Source organism: Oryzias melastigma, linkage group LG7 (genome assembly GCF_002922805.2).
Source record: "Oryzias melastigma strain HK-1 linkage group LG7, ASM292280v2, whole genome shotgun sequence".
Taxonomy (NCBI): Eukaryota; Metazoa; Chordata; class Actinopteri; order Beloniformes; family Adrianichthyidae; genus Oryzias; species Oryzias melastigma.
In genome coordinates, this window is record NC_050518.1 from 12,243,360 (window position 1) to 12,266,256 (window position 22,897).

At 38.9% G+C, this 22,897-nt stretch overlaps 1 protein-coding gene across 1 annotated transcript in view; it reads left to right on the top strand.

The window, feature by feature from the left end:
* Window positions 1-9,735: 9,735 nt before the first annotated feature.
* LOC112159110 (metabotropic glutamate receptor 7) overlaps window positions 9,736-22,897 on the top strand; it is an 82,563-nt gene continuing 69,401 nt past the window's right edge. Inside the window, exon 1 of the mRNA XM_024292972.2 lies at window positions 9,736-11,201. Coding sequence (XP_024148740.1) covers window positions 10,698-11,201 — 504 coding nt within the window. The 5' untranslated portion in view covers window positions 9,736-10,697. The remainder of the gene's footprint in view (window positions 11,202-22,897) is intronic.

A 22,897-nucleotide genomic window follows, 5' to 3' on the forward strand; every position in this document is an offset into this window, starting at 1 on the left:
AAAAATCTACGTGTCCTTTATCAGGACTTCCCTTTGGGTTCCCCGGACCCTGCATTCCGGGGTGGCGTTGTTTTCCTTTTGAGTCCTAACCAAAATCCACTTTGCCACATAAAGATCATTTCATTGAATATTGCACAAACTAAGATCAAAGTTTCCCTTCAAGTCCCTTTTTCTTGAAGTGTTACCTCTGGGTAGTTTCTTGGTTTATGTTCTACTATCCAGAGGCTCCATTCCTTTTATCACCAATGTACAAAATAATGTGTCTAGAGCTATAGAGGTATAATTTATGTTTTTCTCGCCTTATCGATCCAAACTACTACTGTTAAAAACGTGAGAACACACTTTAAGACAAATTAAGACATGGATCTGCTTGCAGTCAAAATCTTTTGACTTATACAAAATCAACCTGTTTGCATTCAGATCGTTTGTGTTCAAATCCTCTTGAATTGACTCTTCATCCACAGATCTTGTGTCTCTCTCTTCTCTCTCAGTTGCAGCTGTTTACCTTTCAAACCTTTGCCCTCTGATCTCTCTGCTCTTAGTGTGAGACAAACGTGTCAAAATACTGCTGCCAACAAGAGGCCAAATCTAGTGCACCAATCATATTGTTGGTTTCAAGGTAAACAAGCGGTTTCTTTAGTTTTACCATATTGATAAAAAAAAGTGATTTTAAAATTTTTGGGTGAACCCTTTAAGTCTATTTTTTTATGCCGTCATCAAGCAAACTTTTTAAATAAATTCAACTAAACCCAATGTGCTACTTAATTTTTCTTTTTTTACACGTGAATACATCAGCTGTAAACTTTCTTCAACAATATGCTTAATTTTTTGTTAAATAGGCACCTTATAATTAACTACATTGTCATATTTAAACCCCAGAAATACAGTTTACAAAATTAAAAAAACATGCACTTGATAAAGACAGAGATCTCATCTCATGTATATGAAGCTGCTGGTTATGTTCTTTGTGAATACTAGATGCTTAAGTCCAAAGAGCTGCTCTGTTGAGGACTGGCTGGTCAGGAATCAGTTCAGTTTCCTGTAACCAAGATAATACTGAAAAGGTGGATAACAAAGGCTTGGATCAGACAGTCATGAAACCAACTTTCATTTAATATTTAGGAGTTCTTTTATCTTGCCTTTTTGCTGTGCCTCTAAGGTTTTTGTTTTAGTCTTTTACCTTCAGTGAAGCTGGAGGTTGGTTTCCTCCTCTGACATTTAGCACATTTAATGAATTGGAATTCATTGACTTTTTCTTAGAGGGTTTGGACAGGAGCATGGCAGCATTTCAATCAATAATAATGTTAATTATTATCATTATTATTTCTGACCCCTCCAGCTTGGCATAATCTAAATGATATTTCACACTTAAGGGTTACCACAGCAAATTATTTTCCTTCACGTAACCCCATTATCTTCTCACTCAATCAGTGCGGAAAAAAAGTATTTAGTCAGCTATTGTCCATGTTCTCCCACTTAAAAAGATGAGAAAAGCCTGCAAATTTAGGTATACCCCAACTATGAGAGACAAAATTAGAAAAAAGTATAGAAAATCACATTGTCGGATTTTTACAGAATTTATTTGCAAATTATGGTGGAAAATAGGTATTTGTTCACCTACAAATAAGAAAGATTTCTGGTTCTCACAGACCTGTAACTTCTTCTGCAACAGGATCCTCTGTCCTCCACTCGTTACCTGGATTAATGACACCTGTTTGAACTCATTATCTAAATAAAAGACACCTGTCCACAACCTCAAACAGTCACACTCCAAACTCCACTATGGCCAAGACCAAAGAGCTGTCTAAGGACACCAGAAACAAAACAGTTGATCTGCACCAGGCTGGAAAGGATGAATCTGCAATAGGTAAGCAGTTTAGTGTGAAGAAATCAACTGTAGGAGCAATTATTAGGAAATGGAAGACATAAAAGACCTCTGATAATCTCCCTCGATCTGATGCTGCCCGCAAGATCACCGCGTGAGGTCAAAAGGATCACAAGAACGATGAGCAAAAATCCCAGAACAACATGGAGTGACCCAGTGAATGACCTGCAGAGAGCTGGGAGCAAAGTAACAAAGGATACCACCATACTTACTGTAAAGCATGGGAGTGGAAGCATCATGCTTTGGTGCTGTTTTTCAGTAAATTGACCAGGACGACTCATTTCAAGGTCCTAGAGTGGCCTAGCCAGTCTGCAGATCTCAATCCATAACAAATCGTTGGAGGGAGTTGAAAGTTCATGTTGCCCAGCGACAACCCCAAAACGTCACTGCTCTAGAGGAGATATGTATGGAGGGATGGGCCAAAATACCGGCAACAGTTGGTGAAAACTGTGTGAAGATTTGCAGAAAAAGGACTGCTGTCATAGCAAATAAAGGGGAAGTAAAGTATTGAGATTAAGTTTTGTAATTGACCAAATATTTATTTTCAACCATAATTTACTAATTAATTCTTGCACAATAGGTGGCTGAATAAATACTTTTTGGTCTACTGTATCAACCACGCTCATGTCCTCCTTGACAAAGTCAGGATTCTCCTCTTTGGTCTTCTTCTTCTTGGCCTCTTTCCTGGTGTCTCCAACCTTCTCCATCCAACCTGCGTACACACACATCTTCACCTCCTTCTCACACTCTCTGTCACTCTGGACTGTTGACGCTATGGACTTATAGTCCTTCACTGTCTTCATCTCTACCCCTTGTGTCCTCACTGCTCCACTTGAATTCCTCTTATTTACATACAAATACAAGTGTTTTACCCTTGTAAGTATTGTTTCTGATCAACCAACGTAGTCACTTAAAAAGGCACATCTCTGCTTACTGGCAATGAGACACGTCCTGTATCCATCCACCCCACATCTGTAAACACTTGCATTGTCATGCACCGTGGATGTTGAATCACCTGATCTTATCAGGACAAATCATTAAAGAATTTTCTATTTGAGACACAGGAGCTTATTCCACCTAAAATATACATAAAAAAATCTAAATTTTCTCATTTTGATCATTTTTACCTTTTCAACTTTTTGTTTGTCACGTTTGAGCAACATTTAAACATGTTTCCTATGTGCATATTGAAGTTGGTCTAGAGAAAAACTCCTCTTGTTGCCATGATACAGGCTGCATTTATGCATTCCCGTGGTCACTTGTGTATTATCTGTCTTTCACGTTTCAGAACGTGAATGGGTTCTGAGTTCGCAGCAGCAGCTTCCCTGAGACATAATTACAAGAGAGAAGGTATGACAGATGGATTAGAGTCGTTACTGAGAGTGTGGAGAATCTATCGTCATAGCTGCAGTGCATTCTGCTTTGTCTTTGACATAAACAGCAGAAGAGGAAGAAATGTGTTTTTGGATGCAGAATTTGTCTGTCTCACGCGGGTTCTTTTCATAGTTTGGAAGAAAATCCTAAACAGCCTCAACTTATTATTCCAGACCAGATGGTATCCGCTCAGTGACCTTGATATCACTAATCTCACGTTGTCTCTACATTGATCTTACACTAACTCCTCACCCCTAACAGATTATGCATGACTCCTGACAGAATGGTGGCCTGCATGCTTTTGAACAAATCACCTCGACATCCAATTACCTCCTGCTCTGGAATTATTTGTTTCCTGTGGATACAACCAGCCTTTTATTTGGTCTGGAAATTAAACAGGGTTCTGGGTTAATTAATTTGACAGACAGAGCCCATTGTGCACAGTGTCAGCCCAAAAGGAAACCTTATTGCCTCTTGTACTGATGGTTGACTTTTTATTGTTCCTTCGCTCGTCCTTTAGAGGAGCACACAATGCCAGCCCGGTAATTGATTTAAAAGAGACAGCATGAAACGAACATGCGATTGATTGGCACAAAAGCTTTGATTCTGCTAGAAAACAGCCATTTATCTGCTTCAGTGTCTCCACAGCACTGGGAATCCTGAGCTATTTAAATGTTCGCTTGGATGTGTGAAAATAAAAACTCAGATAAAATCTCAGCTCTCTGAAAGTTTCCTCCTCTTTTACCCCCCTGATGAAATCGAAATAGAATTTGTCTGAGTTTGTGAGCGCACACGTGACTTCTCCCATGTAAGAAAGTGAGGAGGGAGCAGGAGAGAAGATCCAAACTGAAGTGTAATCTTGGTCTAAATCACACAGCATCCCGGGGGACAGGCGCTGCTTCCTGGGGTTAGTCAGTGAATTAAATCATGGTGAGGGCCCCATTTTTCAAAAGTAACCTTTCTATTGACAGAGTAAGTGGGAGTCAAGCTCTTACTGCAGTGGAAGCAGTGAAATTAGTGTTTTGCGTTGTGACACCATTATCTCAGGGTGTCATTTGTGGAAGCTGTTGCTGCATTTTTCCTGGCCTGCCTGGCTGTCTCGGGGTGCTCACAGTGGAGGTGGCCATCTGCCTCCCTCCTCTCTCATGTCCCTGATTTCTTTTCTCAGCAGTCTTCTCCCAGCAGTTCACTCACCTTTAATGTATTTTTAGAGTATCTCATATACATGCATGTGTACACTTTCTGCACTACAAACCACCTCATGGTGCTTGGTGTTTGACATGTGATTTGTACTGTAAAAGAATATCCATGTGGCTAATTGAGTTAAATACTCTACAAGGCAGAATTAGTCTTAAATGAGAGTCTATTGAATTTAATTATTTAGTAATTTGCCCATTTAAGCCTGGTTATGTCAATGGGACAAGTTACAATTACAGCTACATCACCCTTTCTAATCTTTTAATTTAACAGAAAGTAATGAAATGAGCAAGTTCACAAAATGGTATGATTTTTTTTTTTGGTGTAGTCATTATTTTTATAGAAAACTAAATTCCAGTGGATCCTCCGTACCTAATGATGAAGTAACTTCACAGACACATTCTATAAACTCATCTCTAACTGTCTGGCAAAGCAAAAACAAATTAACTAAACAAAAAATAATGATTTGTGTGGTGTTTTAAGAGGCTATGCAGTATGTCACAAGTTTAATATGTGAAGTATAATATTTAAGAATGTATATCAGATGAACTCATTAGATATGCTTTGTTTCTTTAAGGATAAACTGGTTAATGTGTTAGTCAAACACTTGAGTTTAAAGACATCTGTTAAATGGATGCCTGGATTTTGTTGCCTGTCACATGTAAATAATCATAAGAATATAGACCCATTATGAACGTTATGCAAGTCTTTAAGTGTCATTTTAGTAAAATAATAAAAATAGATAAAATCACCAGGACTTTAAGGAAAATCTATTAAAGTTTATGACATAAATTACAAAAGTGATTTTTTTTTTGTGTAAGAAAGCTAAATATATGGTAAAACATAAGAAATACTTTGGTGGGGGTGATCAAGGACTCTGTCTTGCAGCATCTTAAATAATGTTCATGGTCAACTAATCATCATAAACATTATTCATAATGTCTGTCTGTCTGTCTCTCTCCTAAATCACGAAGGTGGTTAGAGAAGCCAAAGACACTCTGAAGGGGTACTTGGAGACCACAGACTGGGGAGCCATCTGTTTACCATAAAGATTCATCAACACCCCAATCTACTGTTGAGAGACTGTTTTCCTTTGGCTGTTTTTTATTTTTATTTTTTGAAGGAGACAGTGACAGCGCCGAGTACAGCCCTATATGAATATTGTGATATTGGTGATGAAGAGGACAATAGTAATCCTCAAAGAGGGGATTGATAAAAAAATGATGGAAGTCAAGAAAATAAGAATACATATTTTTATCACACTTTTAAAATATAAAAAATCCCGCACTACGAGGTGCACCGTCAATGAATGGTCCATATTTGAACTTATGGTATATATAAAGAATATCAAACTACAATGCTCATTAAGTGAGATGGAAGAGACAGAAATAGATCTGTAAGTCAGTCAGGCTTTAACTGTATTTACAGTAACTCTAGAACTTATGTGTAATGCTACACTTTAGCCATGTTAGAAGCGTTAGCCACGTTAGCATATTCCCAATACTACCAAGTTTGTGTGCAACACGTAAAGAACGTAAAGAACAGACTGATACTAATCACTCCCATATACACTCACACATGCACACCTAGGTTCACTTTAGACTAACCCATTACTATATGAAGCAAGTTTTTGGACTGTGGGAGGAAGCAGGAGAAAACCCACACATAAACGGGGAGAACATACAAACTGCACACAGAACGGTCCCAGCCGGGATTCAAACCAGAGCCATTTTACTGTGAGGTGAGAGTGCTGCTCAGCTGTGCAGCCCCCTGTGTTTTCCACTTTTTATTTTATCTTTGATGCATGTTCTCTATACATATTGACCACATCATGCAGCTTCAACTTCAGTTTTAGTCATGCGAGAATTCTAGTGCCGTATGAGGACATGCCTTGTTCTAAAAAGTACAAATATTTCATCTATCTGTCCTGACTATTCAACATAGATACAGGGAAAGCTTCTTAGATCCTCTGAGGGTTAAGTTTGGGTGCGGTCCATGGAGTTGAGAATGCTATCCTCTGGCTGCTTCAGATCTGATCTGGTCATACGAGCTGCACTGTGATGTTCATGCTCTTTGATTTGACCTGTGCGATTAACTATTCAGTCAGCATTGCTTTACGGGAACCTCAAGCAGCACGTTTCCACTACTATCTACATCTGACAGAGTTCAATTTGTGAAACTAAGGAGGCGATTAGACGGAGACGAGCACAGAGAGAAAACCAGGAATAGACTGAACATCATTTTTTTAGTTGGATGGGTGGAGGACAACATATATGCCTCTGGGTTAACAGGGACTAGGATGAGAAATAAAACAATAGTTACAGAAAGGGATGTTGGGGGGAAAAAAAAGAAATCTTAAACAAGAAAGTCTATTTATGCAGAATAAAGCCAGACAATTTTCTCAGTATTTCAAATGCAGTCAACTCAGTCTATAAATAAGAACATCCTAATGCATTTGATGGATTGACTTGATCCTATGGTGTGTAATGTCTTTTATTTTGAAAGGAAATCATGTACAGCTCTGTCAAAAGTTATAAACTATTTCGTGTTTGTTAAAAAAAAGGTATTTTCTCTTTATGCTTGTGTTTTATTTAAAAAAAGACAGTAGTTTATTTAAATGTGTAATATTGATAGCAAAAACATAAATATAAATCGGTATCTTATTTTCTAAAGGGGGAGTGAAGACTTCTTGGTCCTACGACTGGGTTTACGACTCGAATGGCTCTTTAAGTATTGAAGGTTGCAGACCCCTGGTCTAGAGGATGTGTCTGATCACATTGCACAACCTCTCTTGCTGCAATAACAAAAACATTTGTTGCTGGCAAATCCTCCCGGAGAAACCGAGGGAGCCATACATTTTCTGATAATTCTCATTAGGGAGGTCCTTCTGTTTCCTTATCAATTCTGGAGCCATCCGTCCAACCATTTATCCTGGTCCTTTTGGCTTTACAGGAACGAGTGGTTAAAGTAGTAATTACTTACAGATGAGGTCACTATGGGCCAAGTTTATTCTCAACATAACAAAAGGAAATTCCTGGTAGAAAATTTTCTTTTCATTTCATTTTTTTTTTAGGCCCTCTAGGTTACAACTGAGTAATTTTACTCTCAACAGGGATAGATGCACTTTTGGAGAAAGCTTGAATATTTCGGTTTTGGCAACAAGGTACTGTAAATCTTTAATAAGGTTTGTGACAACATTTTTATGTGGCCCTTTATTGGGTCTCCAGTCAGTAAAGCTAAAAAGGCTGCTCAAAGCTGTGAAAGGATTATGGAACATCTATATTTAATGGCAGTAAAGTAAAACTAAAATATGCCACATCATTTATAAAGTTTGTGAGATGTTTGGATGCAACAAAACCTGGTACCATATGTCATTCCTGTCCACAGCAATAACTTATGTTGACTCCTTGTAATTACTCTTTGTCGTGACTGGCTGCTTGTTCCTGTCGCCATCCTTTCATTATATTTCCCATCAGGATTAATAAATGTTGAACTGGATGCAATATGTAGAAGAAAAAACTGTGTTGCGGTTGTCATCCAGATGATGTTTTATGTTGCTGAGAGAAATGACGCAGCAACTGTGTTTATTGTGCATTTTTTTGTAATGTGCTGCAGGCTAACAAACATTTTTATTAACAACTAGTTTCTCAATTTTATGATGTGATATTTTGCTTTTTTCATTATATTGCCAAGTAAATTCCTGTTTGAGGTCTTAATAGTGTGCACACAATAGCTGAGGGAGTCATAAATATTAAAAATAACATCAACTCGGCTTTGCTTAAGGCTTTAAATTTGAAATTTATTTTGGATAAACAAAGTATTTATGCATACTGGCCACTAAATCACTTTTACACAAACAATAGTTGATTCAAAAGTAGTTTCTTTCCAAAGTTATGCCAAAATTATAGACTTAACAAATGATTAATTACCATCTATTTGTCCCCAGTGATCATTACATCATTAGCAGACTTTAAAACACATTATTATAATTCTTTAATCAGCTTTATTCTGCATAAAAACACAAAATATTTTTTTAATTATTGCCTTGGAGAATAAAAAAAATATCTGTTATTTTTCTTTTTAAACAATGATGTGAATAAATCAAATTTAAAGTGGTTTTATTTTGTTATTCAAAAAGTGAAGCTTCCTTCCTTCCTTCATTATCTGTTCTTTTGTGTGGTTATTGTGTATGTCAGCATGAGGTCCTCTCAGCGCTGGGAAGGCAGAGCTGCTTTAAAGCGAGCACTCTTTCAGCTCGCAGGGAGCCTTTGACTTAAAGAGCTTCTACACAAATCACATAGTTTGTTGTTGGAGAGAAAATGCACGTTACCTGTCCCATTACTGTCGCTGATGCACCCTTAAGTACAGCTCAAGAACTAACTGGGGAACCTAATTTATGTAAAGATTTTTATCACACACCCCTCCTCCTAATTTCCTTCCTTCCTGTTTGAAATTGGGTTCTGTCTCTCCTGCGTCTGCACTTCCTCCTGCACGCCCAGAAATGGGAATTCAATTGAGGTGAAAATAGGATGTGTTTCTTTGCTTTTCTTTGCTGGATTTCTTTGTATTTCTTAGCTATTCAAATGTTAAACTGGACTTGTTAGTTTGATAAAAATTCAATAAGCTAAATTCATTTAAAGCAAAAGCAGTAGTAGACAAATACTGGGACTATATTGTGATAGTTTGCTAAAAATCCACAAATTACCATATAAAAACATACAAGAAAATAAAGATAAAATACCAAAAAATGTTAGGATGGACAAAGAAAGACATAAAAAAACTGAGCCCTGCAGTGTTGGGAAGACCATTCAACATAAAACGTATGAGACATTTCAAATGAATAAAGGATGAATGGATAGATTAACTTATGTAATAATTACATAGCTGTTTAGGGGCTTCAAGGAATATGACACCCCAAACTCTCATCTCTTTCCCCCCAATATTTAACCAGCACCCCATAGTGGAGCAGGCTAAATTTGATTTTTTCATCTTCCATCAAACTGCATCATCTTTGTTTGGAATTGGGACTGTTCACACAAACTGAACCTATACAGGTGCGTGTGTGTTTGTGTGTGTGGCTGGTGCTCAAGAACCAGGGAAGAAGGGTTGCCTGGGAGACCAGCTTGGACCCCTCCAAACGTGTCTACCCCCCCTTTTTTAAAGGTGCATCAGTAATGAATCCCAAAACTATTTCAGGAAAGGCGGTTTTCTGGAGGTTCTTGGGTGCAGCTCCTCTCGGTCAACACTATAAAAAAAGGGTCGTTGAAGTGTTGTGGGAGAAAGAAATGAGAGGATGGATGGGTGGAGGGGGGGGGGGGCAGAAAGATTATAAGGCGGAGATCCAGCGCGCGCAAAGATGAACTGATTGTCTCCTCGTGACTGTGAAAGTGCTGTGTTTCAGCTGCTGTCTGTCATGTCTGAACCCTCTGAGCGCCAACTTCCCGGACACCCCACCATAAAGTCTCACCCCCACCTCTGCCAGCTGAATGAAGTCTCGCATGGAGAAGGGACCGTGGCGCGCGCGGAGCTGTGACTCATTCACTTCTCTTTACACACGAAGACGGAGAAAGAGCCCTGGATTTAATTAGCCCTGTTTTTTTTCAGCCCTCTGCTCAGTGATTGCACATTTGCGCTCGCATTAATCGCCTTCCCCTCTCCCTTCCCCTCTCCCTCGCTCGCTCCCCCTCTCTTTGGAGACTGGAGGGATGATTATGCGCCCCTGGGAGGCAGACACAACAGCCGAACGAGACATCTCTGCGCTTCCGCGGAGTTCTTCCGACCAAAAAGAATGTCACCCACTTCTGCGGGTCTGAAACGCGAAGTGTTGCTTCTGAGGGAGGATGTCTTCGGCGCTGCCTTCGCCTTCTTTTTTCTTTTGGCGTTAATTGCGAGTTGAAGGTGTGAGGAAACGCGCTCGTTTCTGCGGCGGTCATGCGGCGCTCCTTCCCGTCGGATTCAGCACAAATGGACACAATCGGGGAAGTTTTTCTGCGGGGTGAATTCGCCGAATGTTGATGGTTTTGCATTGGATGCGGGGCTGCACTGTTCAACAAGCTGCGCCGCTCGCTCCTGGATGCAGAAGGATGGGCGCAGTTTGCCCCCTTCTCGCTTCTTCACTCCAGCTTGTTGAATCTCCTCCCTGGTGAGAATGATGGAGTCGCAGAAATAAACTTCCCACCTTTTTTCCCCCCTTCTTTGTTTTGTTCGGTTTTTACGCACGAGCGGATCCTAAAAGTTGACTATGGCTCGAGCAGGTTTACGCACGAACCTGAGACCTGTATGGAGGGCGCTCTGCTTCGTGAGTGCTGTTCTAGATCTTGCACTCCCCCAGGAGACGTATGGGCCCCATTCAATTCGGACTCAGGGCCACCTGACCCTCGGAGGACTCTTCCCGGTGCACTCCAGAGGGGTGGACGGGACGCCGTGCGGGGACCTCAAGAAGGAGAACGGAATCCAGCGGTTGGAGGCCATGATGTACGCTTTGGACCAAATCAACCAGGACGAGCAACTCTTACCCAACATCACCTTAGGCGCGCGGGTGCTGGACACATGTTCGAGGGATACATTCGCTCTGGAGCAGTCTTTAACTTTCGTGCAAGCCCTGATCACCAAGGACACCTCTGACGTGAAGTGCACTAATGGGGAGCCCCCGGTGTTTGTCAAGCCTGAGAAAGTGGTGGGGGTCATCGGAGCCTCTGCGAGTTCAGTATCGATTATGGTGGCCAATATCCTGCGCCTTTTCCAGGCAAGTCTGCACACAAATTACGCATTTTCCTAATTTATGATTCATCCACTTCCTCTCCCCGCCCAGGCAGGAAAGTCAGTCATTCCAAACTATCTATGGCAGCATCCTTCACCCTGTGAACGTGAGATGTCAGTTTCCAGTGATAGTATCAGCTTTGATGTGTTAATTGACTTTAAAACGCGCGGGCACAAAAGGCAGGTGATGGGAGCCGGGTTGCTTTCCCAATCCGCTCCACAGACAGTGCGGATGCTGTGACAGCTGAGTGTGCTGTTGCATGTCCCCGGTGGTGCTGAAAGAACAGTTCCCGTCTGTTTCAGTCTCACTCCGGAGTCTGGATGAGTGGGCATTGACAGCCTGGCACAATCACACCCAAACTCAACAACCTCCTCCTGAGAATAACAGGCCTATTTCATGTGATTGCACATGATTGTATGAGCCTCTTCCTCTGACATGGCCAGACTGCAGGCGTTGTTAGAAATTGTTTGCAACCTGAAAGGCTTGATTTATGCTTGAGATAGTTTGCTTCATCTGCAGGGGGCCTCTCCTCAGAATGCTTCAAACTGTTTGCAGTCTAATTGACTTGCATGGCTGCAAGTAAATGAAATGAATTTTAAAAATGACTAAGCGTGGGTTTGTGGGACCACATCCTGGTTCCTTGTCGACTGAGAGTCAGTTGATGTTGGCCCTCTGCTGCTGCTGCAGTGGTATGGGAAGCAGCAGCGGGGCACCAATACAGCTGATTAAATATTTAAAACACATTTCCTTAGCAAAATAGCTAATTACTTGAAGTAGCTCGTGGATGTTTTACAAATGTGCAGAATTCTGCTCAGTTTTGTCGTTTATTCTAACGATTATTGGTCTCAAAGTACACGCCGCAGCCTAGTTTGTGCCAGAGCATTTTGACAAACAATACAAGTATCTCCTTAAATGCATCTCCATCAACTTAACAACCTTTTAGTCCCCTTTCATCCTCTTTATTTGTTCACATTTGCATGCACTACTTTTATTTATTGATTCACTGTTTTATATTGGACCTCCAGGGTTTTGCGGCTCGACAGACTGATGGTCCTCACCACCACTGTAAGCCTTGGCTTTCGACTTGCCTTTTACACTTTTAAAACTCGAAGCTTTGAAGCTTCTTTACACTCATTTTGATGCAAAATTTAAAGGAATTGAGACTTCTTCTTCTTCGGTGGGAGCTGTGGGCAACGCTAACTAGTATGCATTTCTTTCTGAAACCGAGAAGGCTGGAGGCAAGAGAGATCAGTCCCTAATTCTCCTTGCTCTCTTTCTCCTCTCACCAGTTGGGTCTGCGCGTCGGCAAGTGTCAAGCTGTCAGAGTGTAGGTGTAGTTCATGCGCAATGTGGCGATGAAGCTGAGGCGTTGTAATCAAGCTTGAGGAATCTGTGGAGTGACAGCAGTTGTCATACAGCTTCATCCATCACACTGAATTTCATCTCATTTCCCCAAAGAGTTGCCAGAAAGCTAGATTGAATCACCACAATCAAATCTGCACACCAGAGAGAAGGGAGACGCTGTCCTTCTTTGAATTGTTTTTGTTTTTTTTGTTTTGTGTTTTGCACCTCAGCATTATTTTTGCTCTAAAGGGTGCCGGTGCTGTTATTGCTGAGAGAGCCAAGCTAAATGTAAGGTCAAAGAAGTCTTATAATGCAATTCAAATTCAAAAATACCCTAATAGTGCCAGGAGAGAGATGAGGAAAGCCAAATTAGGCACATTTTCAAATAGGTAAAAACCTTAAAAAAAAGTGTGTTTGCATCATTTTAAAACCCAAAAGCAGAATTTCAACTCTAGAGAAGATTTTATATATATACATTAGCTTAGCTCGAATTTGGGTAAAAAAACTATTATATTTTCTATTGTATAATTGTTCCTTTTAATTATGATTATGCAGTTCTTATCCAAAATCAAATGCTGTTTTTAGGAAACATTTTCTGCAGAGCGAAAAAAGCTCATTAGAAATGTTAGACTCCCCTAATTTCCCATCATGCCTTTGTTTACACTCTCCTGCTAGCTTATAGCACCTCACAAGCCCCAGCTAAAATTAGCATTGTGAATTTAAATGGCGAGCAATATCAGGGATATCCAGCTGCACAGTTATGAGCCAGATGTGAATACTCAGAAACAAAGTTTTAATCTTAAATGATTTTATATATGTCCTCCATCATGAGAAAAAAATGCTACAATAACATGTTAAAAACACCAAAAACATGACTTTCATTGGAGTCGGTCTTTAAAGGTTTGCAGGTTCGTCCTTCTTTTGTTAATTTTGAATTTCTCATATGCACTATAACTAATTAAGGATTCATTATGCTTCAGGCCAGCTGACAGCGTTTCCCTGAGGTACCCTCCTCGCCTCATTCCCACATCTTTCTCGGCAAATATCAATAGGTCACATGATCTCTCACCCCTGTGATAAATGAAGCATCAAGGCGGCTAAATAAGGATTACAGTTCTCATCGCCCAAATTCTTAAGATAATGTAAGACATGAGTGGAGGCTGAACTATTAATGCTGGGAAATTGGCATGTGGGATAGATTTTTCTGAGGAACCATGAGGGGCTGATCGATACTGTTGTCATGGAGAGGCAGATTTGCTGCTAAGATGTTTTTATTTTGGTGCCCTTCATGCTGTTTTTGAAATGAGAAGCAACGATGCTGCATGGGGGGAGCAGAAAATCAATCCCCCAAACTTCTGAATTGTTATCAGGAGATATGATGTTTTGCACCTTTGAGATTTCTTCCTGATCCTAACTGTCCACTCTTCAATATTAGGAGGGAAATAACACAGCATTTGAGAAGACCTGACAAACTCGGGGGCATTTGTGCGTCTTGGCCTTTTCAATAGATCTGAAAATTGATTTTTAACCCAAAGGCATTTACATTAGGGGAGTGCAGTCTGCTATTTTGTGTCACATCCATTCTCCCAAAGGTGGAGGAAAAACTTTGTATTGAATCCAAAAGAACTCCATCTTGTTCTCCTATCTGAGGGGAGTCCCCCTCTTGGAATAGCTGTCCATGTCGGGAATTGACATCCTATACCCTCGTGGCAGTGACAGGCTCCGGTCGGCTCTCCTTTTTTCACACAATCATTGCCGTGACTGATTTGAAATAGACGGAAGCCTCGCAGGGTGATCTCCTCAACCAGGCCGGAAAAGAGACGGACACCCAAGAAATGTGAAGGATGGTTTGTGTGTTGCCCTGACAGTGACACCAAATATCAGAGGTCTAGTTTTCCGATGCCGCCGCCAAAGTCAATTAGTTACGTCTCTCCTCCCTCTTTTCAGCCGTATGCAATAACACACTGTTTGCATGTCGAGTATTCATTGTTTTTGAAACACGCACACATGCACAAACACACAAGCCTGGAAATTGCCTTATTACCACAGCTAAGAGAGCAGAAACACCACTGTCTAGCAAAAATTTAATGAACCACACCAGTGGTTTCAGCTTTTTCTTTCCATCACTTACTAATTGGCTGCTTTTCAGGCTGTAATGCACCTGATTCTCGTACAGCGCAACTTCACAGAACCCATCTGAACCTCGGATTATATGGAAACGTATTTTATTAGCTTAGAAACAACACACATATATCAGTATAATAATGGAAATGCCGAGTCTGTGAGTTGTTATACGGCAGGTGTGACTGTCACAAAGTAAGAAGACATTTAAAATAATTGAATAAAATAGAAAGACAGAAAAATAGGACTTTTTTTTCTTCCTATAAGTTCTCCTGTGGGTGGAAATTAAAACCATTTTCTGAAAATGGATGATTTCAATAAGTGATCGACCCAGCCGATCATAACTTTTCTATCTTGAGTGTTGAGTTTGAGAAGAGATTAAAATATGAATCAAAAGCTTTTGCCCGTGAAGGGCCCTGCAATAAACTGGATTTCAGTTTTAGGTGAAAACTTCTGGAAGATAAATGACATATTATAGCTGTCCTGCTTTCTGTTTTATGGTGATTTTTTTTCTCTTTTTTTTGTAAACTAAATGCCCCCTGCCTCCCTAACAAAGCCAAGCTTGATCAGCAGAAGTCATCTTTAATCTCCAAACTGAGTGAAACTTAGACTTGTTCTCATTTGGGCCGTCTTACTCGTGCTCAGGTTATTTTTTTTTTGTTGAAGAAGGCACACAAAAATGGATAAAAAGCATGTGAAAAAAACATAAACCCACATTTTTTTAGCTAACATTCAAGCAAGCAAGGCAGACCTGGGGTTAAACCGAGGGTGCTGGAACGTTCTAAATATAGATGAGAAGCTGTGACACATCAGACCTTAGGTTTGTTATCAATACATTTCTTAGATATATACATGTAGAATATTTATGAAAAATACATATTTAATGTACAGAACATGTGGATAAACTAAGGATTTGTGCAAAATATATTGCAAGGGAGAGAGCAGGATTCTTTCCTCTCTTTGCTTTTCACTTGATATAAACATTTTAAGGCTAACAAATAACATATTTCGTTATTTTACCTTGTTTTTCTTCCCTAAAATATAAGCAAAAAATACTTAAAAATATGAGAGAATACATTCATGAAGTCCTTTTTAGAATAGTGCAAACTGAGCTGTATAAGGTTGTTTGATAATTTACCGCCTCTGGAATTGCACTGGGAAAAAAAAAAAAAAACAGCAAATAATTAAAAGGGAAGCCTGTGCAGAGAGAACTGTGGACCTTGAAATAAATGTGTGCTATCTGACTTAATTAAGCAGATATAGGGAAGCAGAAGTTCACTCCATGACTGAATGCATAAGGGGATTTACATGGAAACGTTACAATAGCACGCTTTTAGTGATAACACTCAAAATAAACCAAACACACATGAGCTGAAAAAAATGTTTTCAAAATCAGACTCGCTCATCTCTCCCAGATTTGCGACCACGGCTCGCTGAACAGCATGAACCTCCCTAAATTGCTTGTTTTCTTCAAGTATGCAGTTATACAAACAGGGATACGAGCAATCAATACTTACTTAAGAACAGGTCAATCCCACCTGCTCTTTCAAATTGGCTGGATATCGGTGAGTATTGCTGTTTCCCAGGCCAGACTTCGAACATATCGGACTATGCTGGTGAGGCATCATTGATTTATGTCTACAAAGGAATTCTTCCTCGTTTTGCTAGAGAAATGTTGAGAAATGATACCAGTTAATGCATTCAATTAGGCATGCATAGACAGCATGTATAATCATATGTGTACAGACGTGTGTTGGCTCTTTTTTAATGAAATGGAAAATAAATAGTTTATTTTTTTAATAATGAATGTAAGAGGGAGAAAGATAAAGAAGAAAATGATTTTTTGAAGAACATTTCTCTATTTCAATCTATTGAGGGAGTTCACATATATGAGCAGCTGATGCAATAAAAATAATAAGAATAATAAAAAAAAAGCAAGAGTGGAACAAGTTTTCATCTTTATGTTGACATGAGGCTGTTATGTTATCTCCGTGCTTCAAATATAAAGAGTAAGTGAAACTAAAAAGAAAAAATATATTATTGAAGTTATTCCCACATGCCTGGAAGGCTAATGCATTTTAATGTTTCGCCACAAAAAAAAGTCATGAATAGATGTTCATGAAAACATGGATGCATTTTTTTTAGCTATTTCCATTTCTAGTTTCCGTTGGGACCTTCGTTTGATAAAGCAACCTATCTGGTTATGAAACTCAACGTCATTGCCCTGCATTTAAAATGGCAAAAGGCCATGATATAAAATGTTTAGCGCTGCTAACTTAAAGTCTGAACATTTTAGTGGGGCTTTAACACTTTGTTAAAACTTTTTATGCTCTTTCGTTGTAGAGCAGAAGGAGCCATGCAAGAGGAAACCCCATTACGTCTGATCCTCTTATATGGATGAGTGGAGAGGCACGCCAAGGTCTCTGATAGCTGCTGATCTTCCTCTTACTTATTCCTCCAAAATGAAAAAAGTAGTTCCTGTTGATTCGGCAGAAAACTAACCGTATTTTTCAGAATCACAGAAATCCCCCCAAATGCTGCGGGTTAATGTTCAGCCCAACTTTTACATTTCTTTTATCTACAGAGGGCTTACTATCAGGAAAGTCTATCTTGGCACTGTTTTTTTTTTTTAATCTTTTGTTGTTTAAGGTTTGTTTTTAGTGCTTTGTTTTCAGGGGCTTGTAAAGAGCTTTGAAAGGCGCATTCTATTGATATTTTTCTCTGCGCTTTCTTCTGACTTTTATATCTCAGAAATCCCAGATTCCTTTGAAATCTTCAAGTAAATAACACTAATTCCTGTCAGAGAGAATCAAGCCTTTAAAAACAAGAGTAGCAGCAACAGAAACATAGAAAAATACAATTTACTTAACAATAATTTTAAGTTTTCTTAAATCAATTAAATGTAAATGTTTGCACAAATGTCTACCAGATATAGTGAGTCTAAAACAGAAAGTGAATGTCTGGGTGAACAGTGAATGAATAGATATGATAACAAATATTAACTTAATGTCATTTAAAGATCACTTTCCAGTTTTAATAACAAAAAAATGAGCAGCCCCTTATCTGTCTTGTGCTTCTGGGGGAATTTGTTGCTTACATGTGACCAGTGATTCTTATTTTCTCAATTTTACGCTTCAACACATCCAACAGGAATGAACCTTAGAGGATTTAATTAAATTTCGGTGTTCCTGTGGCTCCACTTTTTTTAACTTTGTCTAGAATTGTCAGGAGCTGCAGACTTTTTGTTCACACATGAGCAGCACTTCTCAGTGCACTCTTTTGTTGGACTGGTTGTATTTCAGTGGAAATTTCACCTTCGTGCTCTAATATGTGTTCAAGTATGCCAAGTTAAGACGTTAACTGTGAATGTGTGTGTCAACAGAACACCGGCTGCATAAAAAAAGAAGAAGTAGATCATTCACAGTGTTAAAGGCAAATTAAAAAGCAGCTGAAAGTATTTGTACACAATGCAAAAACCTAGAATGTGCACAAAAAATCTACAAAAAACACATTGTACACTTCAACTTTTGTTCACAAGTTGGGTTACAAAATTTTTTACTGAATATAGAACATTCTGCAATCTACGGCTCTGCTGCAGAACACTGGTGCTAATCTCTAACCATGAGGAGCTGAATGGCGTCACTTTGACACACGGGCAGTTGAAACTGAACCTGTAATCTTCCAATCATGGGTTGGCCGCTCTACCATTGCACCATGGCTCCCTTGTGACAGAAATAAATATAATAAAATAAACTGCTAACAACAAGATCAGAAGCATATGATGCAAACTTTGCAGTATCAATTTAAAGCTAGCTGCTGAGTTAAATCACTTTTAAAAAAGGGTAATTATTTAATAAATATAAGATTTTATATATATATATATATATATATATATATATATATATATATATATTAAGCAAATATCATGCTTACTAAAACTAGTTGGTGGAAATAACCTTTAGCTAGTTTTAAATAATCTTGTACTTGGTCATTTCATTTTTGTTACTTTGTACTAACATTTTTTTTACTAAAATACATGTCAATGGAAAAGAGTAACAGCTTCATTGATGATTTTCCCTTATATTACGCACCTGCTTAATAATAATAAAAAAAAAGCTTAAGGTTCTTATATTTTTAGGGTGAAAGAGCAATTTATTCATTTTTTCATTTGAAATGTAAAATGTATAAAACACCCTTTCCAACATTAGATAATAATAAGTAATAAAGGGTCCTTATTACTTCTGGGGACTGGAATGTAAGTAACTTATAATTAAAAAAAATGACAATTTGAGTTCCCCCTTTGCTCAAATTGGTACGGTCCAGCTTCTCATGTGTGGTACAGTCTGTTCTGGGTGTCTGGTAGTGCACTACTGTAAACCCGTAACAAACATGACATTTGCCTTACTTAATCATCATCACAGAACCTATAATAGATGGTCTGGCGTTCGCTCGCTGACCCACCAATTAAGGGGGCCTCCTGTTTTTGCTGCTCTATTTTAAAACATAATCAGTCACCCATGGTCTGGATTACAGCACTGTCTCATAGCCTTTTTACTGCAGACACATTTCTGCAGGAAGCCTCAGCAACAATGCACTTAAAATACAGTTTGCCCTGTGCAGCATGTTTCAAACTTAAAAGCAAAAAGGAGCTGCAATGCTCGCAAGGCTGTCTAGCTGTCCCTGGAGGTTGATGGCACGAGGCTGTGCGTAGACTGCAGGCCTATGTGAGGTTCAAATCCAGGCATGCCTCTAGAGGCCACCAAAAAAAAAAAAGGAAAAAGAAAGAAAGACAGACAAGCCACAAGGCAGCTGCAAAAGAGAGAGAAAAAACACATACTGTGTTCCCTCTGCAAACTTTAAGTTAGTTTTCTCTGGAGTTATAGAGTCACCTCATCACAGTGGCTTCAGCAGTAAATAGATGCTTAGATTTCTTTTGTTGGCATTTGTAAGAGTGTAATGTTAAAAGAAAGATATTTTTCTCTAAAATTAGTGACTAAAAATCAAAGTGAAAATTCTCACAAAACAACCATTGTTTTGATTTAAAGACCCGCTCTAATGAAAATTGTGTTTTTGGTGTTTTTAACATGTTTTTATGGCATTTTTCTCATAATGGAGGACATATATTTAAAGAAAATTGAACAAATAATTGCACTTAGGAGAATTTCTTTATTCAAATGGGTGTAAATCAGAAACAGATGAAAAAATGTAGATTGAATAAAAAGCTAGCAGAGACATAAGTGGTACAGTTGGCGGGCTACAAGCTCCCTGCTCCGCTCCATTGAACTGAAGAGGAATTTATTGTATTGCAATAAATTCACTCATAATAGCAGCTCAAAAAAACCCCCAAAAAACCCAAATCAAATATTTTCATGAATTATAGCTCATCAAATATCAGTGAAAAAAAATAGGTACAGAAATGAATACATAATTGTGCAAATAACTGCAATTTTTTAATTACATTTTTAATAGATCAATATACGACTTTGTTTTCGTTGTCCAAACTGGCATCTGGTTCAAAACTGTGCAGCTGGATAGCTCCAGTATTTTTGTTGCACCAGTAATGTTAGGCCGTAAACTAGAGGTGGGCAAACTATGGCCCGGCAGCCATATGTGACCCGTTAAACTATTTAATCTGGCCCCACAAACTGGAATACATTGAACCCATTATCAATGTTTTATTTCACTGTGATTGTGATTTCTTTTTATAGATTACATTTAACCCTCTTTTTTGGTGCAGAAATTGGAAGTGTTGTCCAACGTTCATCTGTGTTTTTTTGTTAGTCAGATGTTTTTTTGTTTTTTTTTCCCGATTATTCCAACAGCACATGAACGCAGCATTTCTTTAAGATCATGTTTTCCTTTAGGGACATCAACCTATTGGTGCAATTGGCATTAAAGTGATGGTTTTGAAATTAAAAACCCTGAAATGTTCTGTTTTCAAGCATGTAAATGTTGAATCCAAATTCAAGAGTCCAGATTCCATGTCATTTCTTTCTCTCATGAGGCAGATTACCAAAACACTCCACACATCTGCTCCTGGTCCGACTGTTCCGTCAGTCATAGAACCCTTTTTTGTCCACGAGTTAAAACGTTTACTCACCCTTGTTGTGAACAGATGGATGACGGGGAAGTGGGGGCGGGCTTACTTAACTGCCCCGCCCACAAATAAGAGGTGAGATATCTATTTAGCTTCTGCCGCTCTGCAGAATGTCCTTGAAATTTTTTTTTGATTTAGACTAAAAATTGCATAATCATAATTAAAAGACCAATTTTTAAAACAGATCAAAGATGATCCAAGAGGGACTTTAGGTGTGTTTTTTTATTTTAAGTAGGAAAGCAAAGCCCTGTAGACAAGTTAGAGTAATTCTGTTTGATATTTTTACTGTTTTAGTTCTTAAAGAAGGAATGCTCTTATTAAGTATTTATGCATTTAAATAATAAAAAGTTTAGAATTTATGGAACTGATGAATAAAACAGTCCAACAAATAGTTCAAAGTACTGAAAATAGAGGATTTTGTTCTTGTGAAAAGCAGTAGAAATCTTTTTAATTTTAGCTCTAAATATGGAAAATTTGAAGATTTTCTGTTCGGACTGGAGGATGTTACAAATATGACAAAAATGGCATTTGACTAAGACAGCTTCGTTCCTCCCTCCCAAAATAAGCCGGCACCCTTCGTTGGCGTGCACCTTTGTCATTGCGTGTGGGTGTGTTTGTATTTCTGACTGAGAGAGGTCGGGGTGCTGTGTGCTTCTTCTTCACAGAATACAAAATAAAGGGCCACAGGGATTCATTCCTTGTCCTTGAGTTGTGTTATTGCAGCATGGCTTCAGGTTGCATCAGAACATTTTCAAACAACAGGCTGTAATATATAACCTTTATACCAGCCAGCAGTGGAGCAGAAACCCTAAATTAATAGAGTGCAGCATCAGCCTGGAGCAGGTTAAACTAAAATACCTGTTGATTCTCAATCTGAAAATGAAAGAGCCAAAATTCAGAGGCTCTAACTTAATTTCGGAGCCGTTAGCAGGGAGGTCATGTTCGTTAACTATTTATTCTTTCTTCTGGCTCTGTTGCTGCTTATGCAGCAGTGTGTGCACGGTGCATGAGCTTTTGAGTGTCTCTTCTCTGGAGCATGAAAAGTAAACTGTGCCTCAGCAGCTGGAGCATTAGGAAAAAAACGAGTTGACAGTTGACAGGATTACTGTGTTTGGATGCAAAAAGCCTTTGGGATTTCAAGTGCTTCCTGAAACGCCAGCATGTTCCTTTTGCATTGATTTGAGGGGAAAGCCTCAATCACCATTGACATTTAGCAAATTAGAGAAACTCTCTGAAAGGGGTTGCTTAAACCACTGTACCATTGAGTGCCGGCCAGACTCGTCTGATGACAAAGCCGAGTCTTTTTTTACTGCCTTATCAGTACTGAAGCACTTATGTGTTGCCCTTAATGAGGCCAGCAGGATCAATACAGAGTTGTTTATCAATGAATTACACAAAGAGCTGTCATGCACTGTTTATGTGAAGGTCGAAGGCCAATCAGATTAGATATCTGCCTTCAAGTTTTCCAAGTTGTTTGTGAAGTAAAATCATCCAGATCCAATAATACAGATAAACACATTTCCTCTTGTTGGTGAGCGTGATTATAAAAGCCTCTAACACTTAAAATGATTTACTAAGTTTTGTCGTGATATACTTTTAAACAAGTCTGTTTAGAAAGAGCATAATAGGAGCTGAAATGGGGGAAAAAAAACTAAATTGGAGCTGTGAGGTTTTCTGTCAGAGCTGCTGTTGGTGGTTTTGTTTTTAATTGCATTGTGAAGATTTAAACGTCTTCATTTGTTTGCATTATATAGTTCTGCCGTGAAGTGAACTGGGATGGTCATAAATACAAAAAGAAATTGGATGTAAATGGCCAATCTGATCATCTGTTAATGAAGGAATGGAAGAAATAACTTTGTAGTGCTCTATTTAGTGAATAGTGAAGAAAATTGGACACAGTCTGTGTCTTTAAATTTGGACAGTATTAGCACTTGACCATGTCATCATAGTCGCCGATCATCTAAGGTAGCACATAGCTGCCAGCGCTTGAAAAATACATCAATATAAAATTTAAATTTAACTTTCTATGCTTTGGAGCTCGCCCACATGAAGGATTGCGTTTGTCCTCCACCCAGGAATACGACTCGGATTGCCCTACCGCCAGAGGGAAAACCAGCTC